This window comes from Monodelphis domestica, chromosome 2, assembly GCF_027887165.1.
Source record: "Monodelphis domestica isolate mMonDom1 chromosome 2, mMonDom1.pri, whole genome shotgun sequence".
NCBI classification, from domain to species: Eukaryota; Metazoa; Chordata; class Mammalia; order Didelphimorphia; family Didelphidae; genus Monodelphis; species Monodelphis domestica.
This window is the reverse complement of record NC_077228.1, coordinates 343,324,684-343,330,683: the sequence shown is the minus strand read 5'-3', so window position 1 is coordinate 343,330,683 and position 6,000 is coordinate 343,324,684. Positions and strand designations below refer to the sequence as shown.

General features: G+C 37.8%; 1 protein-coding gene across 1 annotated transcript in view; it reads right to left on the bottom strand.

Annotated features, from left to right (window-relative positions):
• Nucleotides 1-4,120: 4,120 nt before the first annotated feature.
• C2H6orf163 (chromosome 2 C6orf163 homolog) overlaps nucleotides 4,121-6,000 on the bottom strand; it is a 35,149-nt gene continuing 33,269 nt past the window's right edge. Inside the window, exons 4-5 of the mRNA XM_007484301.3 lie at nucleotides 5,654-5,856; nucleotides 4,121-4,658 (exon numbers count right to left, since the gene is read on the bottom strand). Of these exons, the coding sequence (XP_007484363.1) occupies nucleotides 4,139-4,658; nucleotides 5,654-5,856 (723 nt within the window). The 3' untranslated portion in view covers nucleotides 4,121-4,138. The remainder of the gene's footprint in view (nucleotides 4,659-5,653; nucleotides 5,857-6,000) is intronic.

The window sequence follows — 6,000 nt, the reverse complement described above, 5'->3', positions numbered from 1 at the left end:
GAGTCAGAAGACTAGAGTTTTAGCCTCTTTGCTGATGCTTGCTAGCTGTGTCATTTTCAAGTCAACATATATTTATTAAGCACCTACTATATATGCCAAGTAGTGTGCTAAACAGTGGACATACAAAGCGTGAGTCAAAAAAGCAGCCTCTTCTTTCCAGGAGCTCACAGTCGAATGCAGGAGAGAATAAACAGTTGTGCGTGAACAAGATAAACATACATGCATTTGTGTGTATGTATATCTGTATACATGTGTATGTATATATATAACATACATATTACATATATAAAATAAATGGAAAATAACCTAACAGGGAAGGCATTAACATTAAGGTTGACCAGGAAAGACTTCTTACAGAATATTGGGATTTTGGAAAATTCATTTCTGTTTATCTAATACAATCAATATCTATCAAACATCAGTTATGGGTGTAGGAAGTCTTTTGCTCTTGGTTCCTGCTTATTTTTACAGAGAAGTTGGTGGGCAGACTCTAAGTAGCTAAGTAATAATTATGAAATAACAAATGCTCCAGAAAGATAAATGCAGATGAAGTGAAGCCTTTAAAAAGGCCATTGGATAGAAACTACTATTTCAGGAGAGCAGCAGATATGGAAGCCAGATTATAGGGGGCTAAAGAGTTAGTGGAAGGTAAGGAAGTGGAGGAATCAATTTTTAAGAGTTTGAATGTGAAAGGGAGGAGAGAGTCTTCCATGTATTGATGAGCTTGTAAGGTCCAAGTAATATTATTTTTGGAGAGGGAAGGCCTGGGCATGTGTGTAAGAAGAGAGGAAGCAATGGTAAGATCGTGAGAAAATTTTGACATTGGGAGTTGTATTGTAAGTAGGAAAAAATGGACCCAGAAAAAGAGTTGAATTTGGGAAAGTAAGTAATATAGCTGTGGATAGAGTATAGGTCTTGTGGTCAAGAAGTCCTGAGTTCAAATCCTACCTCAGATAATTAACTATGTGGCCTGGCCCAAGTAATTTAACTTCTCTTAGTTTTTATTTTCTCAACTTTAAAATGGGGATAATAATAGCACCTACCTCAAGGAAAGGATTGTTGTGAGTATTAAATGATATAGCATATGTAATACATTTTGCAAACTTTAAGTGCTACAGAAATGATAGTTATTATTATTTGGAGTCTCAGATATCTGAGTTTGAATCCCTATTCTGATATGACTACCATGAACAAAGTTATTTGTCCTCTAAACTTTAGTTTCCTATATAAGATGGGGGTAATAATGCTGTACTATTTGTCTCCTGGGGCTGTTATGAAGGAAGTACAAAAGTAAGCCTTCAGTGTCATGGAGATATGTTATTGTTGTTGTTATCACTCTCATTGATGCTAATAATAAATCTGTTTTCAGTCTCCTCATCTCTTAAAATAAGAATGTTAAAAGTGCTTACATTACCTATATCACATTGTTGTTATAAAAACTAGATCACATACATAAAATGTTTTGTAACTTAAAAGCACTTTATAAATGTGAGATTATATATCATAACATTCCATATCAAATTTGTTGGGGGGTGGGTAGTGGGGTATCTCTATCATTTAGCACAAACCCCGGCACGCACATGCACACACACACACACACATTTTAAACCCTTACCTTCCATTTTAGTATCAATTTTAAGACAGAAGAGCAGCAAGGACTAGGCAATCAGGATTAAGTGACTTGCCCAGGGTCACACAGTTTAGAAGAATGGGAAGCGATATTTGAATCCAAATCTTCCCAACTCCAGTACTGTGCCACCTAACTGGCCCCATCCCTGTCACCTATTTGAGACTTCATAGCTGTTTACTATCATGTTGTTATATGTGTGTAGAGAAAGCTTAGTGAAGAAGTTTCTTTTACCCATGTGATTCTATAATTATTCCTGTAACTAACCATCTTAAGGCCATTCAGTCAGTACCTACCCACAGTGAGACTTGAATTCAAGGTTTCTTTACTCGAAGGTAGGTTCTTTATCACTAAATTGCCTTTCATTATATATATCCAGTTAAAGTAAGCCGAAAAAACTCTGCATCTTATCAGTACAGACATTCCCTCCCAAATGATGAGCAGTGACAGACTAATTAACCAAATGAGCTAATATTTTAAAAAGTACTCAGTATGCTACCTAGTACATGGTAGGCATTATAGAAGTGCTTATTCCCTTTTTTCTCTTCTCTAATAACTTAGTGGCCAACTCTCTGGAGGATAAGCTTGTCCATTTGTAGCCAGGCTTGTTCTTTGGTGACAGTCATGGTCTGTTACCTAATCTCTATTCAATCCATTTGGCTCAGCCGGTTATGCCTGGGATGCTCTGATACTTTGTTTTCCTCCACCTCTTAATTCCTTTCCCTGTTTTCTGTTAGGTTGAAAGGAATGCGTGTGGAGACAATCTCTGAAATAATAGTGTTTATTGAAAGAGGAAAATAGGGGCATTCAGAGTAGAGACTACGTGAGAAATGCACAACAATGTTCTTTTTTTTTTTAGCAGATAAAAGAGCATTAACTTCTATAGTTTTCGAAAACAATGTGTGCATTCTAGCACCCTTTCTTAGAACTTATTTTTATATAACTATTTCTCAGAAGTTAGAGCTGTTATCCCATTATTTCTTCCCTGGCAAGTTTATCATGACCCAGGGACATCAATGATGTTGACATAACTCTTACAGAATAGTCTGTATGTTTAGTTCCAGTATATGCACCTGTTCTCAGAAGGAGCTAAGGAATTATGGAAGACTACTCCCTGAAATTGGGCCACATTACAGTTTAACCCTCTCTTAGCTTTACACTTTCTTCATGCCCTCAGCTCAAATCTCACCTTCAACAGGAGGCCTTAATTGGTCCACCTCCACTTATTAATGCCTTCTTCCTTTAGATTATTAACTTTATCTACTCTGTATATATCTTCCATGCCCTTAGCTATTTATATGTTGCCTCTTTGATTAAAATGTACCCTCAGGGTCAATTTGGTGGCTCAGTCAATTAAGAGGGGAGAGACAGGACTTGGGTTCAAATTTGGCCTCAGATACCTTCTAGCTGTATGGTCCCAGGCAAGTCACTTAATTCTCAATTGCCTAACCCTTACTGCTCTTCTGACTTGGAAGTAATACTTAGTACTGATTATAAGACAGAAAGTAAGGGTTGGGGGGGGGGGGAAGAATGCACCTACCTCATGGTTAAGTTTCTGGCCCCGATTTCCTGATTTCCCTTCTGGCAGGAGTCTAAAGTTTTCATTGGAAAAAGTGGCAGGGAGGGAAGAAGAAGCTAGAGATGGTTGTTATGTTTCTTTTTAAGCCACACAATGACACTTCCAGACCACATATAGGGGGTAGCCTTTGGTACACTAGTACCTTTCCCTCAGTAAGGGCCCAATATATTAGTTAAATGATTAATTATGAATGTTGAATGAATGATAGGAAGTGTAATCCTGAATTAAAAGACACAGCTCAGGATCACCTCCTTTAAGAAGTCATCCTGATCTCTCTGACTCTCAGTGATCTCTTCCACCAGATATTATTTTGGACTTAGTTATTTGATCCCAAAGGTAGAATATAAGTTTCTTGAGGTCAAGAGTTGTTTTCATTTTGTCTTTGTATCCCCACCACCTAGCACAGGCTCTGACACAAAGTAGTAATAATGTTGGTGAAATCAAACTGAGGAAAAAAGCACAAATCAAAAATAAAGAGAATTCAGATTAAAAAAAAAAAGAATGCACCTTCCTCAAAAGCATGACCTATTATCTTCCTTTTCTTTGTTATCTCCAATGCTTACCACAGTTTCTGGCAGAGTATTTAATGTGTTGTTTGATTGATTGTAACTAGGACTGAACAACTACCAAATATCTGATGCTGACTTGAAATAAGGTCTTGATTCCACACGCTTTGCTTCAAGTATTTAAAAAAATATATATTTTTATAACCCTTACCTTGTGTCTTACTTACTGCGTCCAATGTTAAGTATTCCAAGGCAGAAGAGTGATAAGAACTGGGCACCTGGGGTTAGTTGTCCAGGATCACACAGCTAGGAAGTATGGGGTCAAATTTGAACTCAGCACCTCTTGTGTCTAAGGCCTGTGCTCCAGCTATTAAATCCCCTAGCTGCCTAACCTAAGAGGTCTTGGGGAAAACTTATTGAATGAATTTATTGGGTGGGTGAAAGAAAACTTGACTTATCAGACTTTTCAAATGTTTTAGATGTTTCAGACTTTTCAGAGTCCTCTCCAATGGGGACTTCTTCAGTGACTGCAATGGATTCCTCTAAGTCACTGGGTGGTTTCTTTCTTAGTGGTAGAATGAAATCTGCTTGCCCTGGTGAAAGTGTAGGATATGTAAAATTGATGTATTTCTGAAATGCCTCACGGGTTTCCAGGAGCTCCTCCTCCAGGAAGTCCTTCCAGTGGGTCATGTTCTCCAGCTGCTCAGTCTTCTCCTGCAGCTCACCTTCAATAACCGTCAGTTTTTTGGCAACTTTCTTTATGGAAGCCCTATGTACTTTCTCCGCCTCATTCAGCACTTCATTCACTTCTTCTTCCTTCTTCTTTTGGCTGAGGCTAAAATTGATATTCATCTGGTGCTCTGTGGCTTTGGCAACTTCTTTTATACTTTTTTCAAGATTCTTGTGAGAAAGAATTCCAGCTTCTATAATTTTCTCCTCATTTTTCCTTAAAAAAAATGACAGTTTTGGATTATTAGGAGGTTGTAAATCAATCAATAAATAATCAATTCATACATCAATGATGAGTAAGCATGAATTCAGTGCCTCCTTTGTGCCAAACACTGTCCTTCGTACCAGGGGTCCAAATACAAACAATGAAATAATTCCAGGTTTGCAAGAAGCCTACATTCTAGTGAGTAAGACAACTATGTAAGTATATTGAGAATAAATATCAAAAGGATAAAGGGAAATAAAAATAAGACAAAAGAGGAAGTATGGAAAAGCACAAAGCCATCCTGAAATCCAAGAGGGCTTAAGTCTTTACTTCTGACACATACTAGCTATATGGCCCCTTCTGGCAAGTAACAACATCTCTGTGGGTCCAGGCAGCTCTCTAAGACAGAGGTCAGCAAACTACTTCCCAGGAACAAACTCAGCTACCCGGTTTTATTTTTTTTTTAAGTTGTGAACTTGGTACAGTTTTTAGACTTTTAAATATAATAAAACTTTAATTTTAAAAACTGTGAATGTCATTCTTAGTTGGCAATAGTTTAGCCTTTGGGCTACTAGTTTGCTGACCTCTGCTCTAAGTGGCAGAGATAGTACTGACCTGCACTGATAAAAGGAGTTTTCGAACTTGAGAAAACTAATGAAATGACAGGTTGTCCAGTCCCTATCCCTCTCCTCAATATAAGGAAGGAAGGGAGAGAGGGCTTTTGTAGCTGGGAGACAATATGAAAGGCTTTGTGTAGAAGAAGGTGAGGTTTGAATTATACTACTATTCAATCTCTCAATTCCCATATTCCTTCACTCCACCTCAACTATGAACAAGAATGGTCACTCCTTGGATGTCACTCATTACTCACACTATTATCTCATGGTGACTACTTCTGAAGCAGATGTGTTACTTAGAGGAATCTGAACAGAAAGTATTCTATCACTTATTCAGAAGTGTTCGGGTAGGAAAAAAATGGGACTTTGCCTAGGGATTTTGAAGACTACCTCTTCTGTTCTTTTAGTGCTTCCATAGCCATTTCTTGTTCTTCAGCTCTGACCGTTTCTATTGCCTGAATCTTTTCAGTATGGCACTCCTTCAGAATCTTCTGGATTCTATGAACCATGCGCTGTTCAGCAGCCAGGTTTTCTCTTCTCATTTCTGCTTCCATGAACTCTTTCACCTCTTTTCTAGCTTCTTTCACTGCTTGCTTAAGGAACATCAAAAAAAGAGTTAAAAGGTAGATGGTGCTGAGTTATATCTTCAAATTATATAAATACATATAAGGAAGATACCATTTCCAGATGCCATAGCTAAAGTGTTTCCTATGATAAGAGCAGTGTCAACAGTGGCA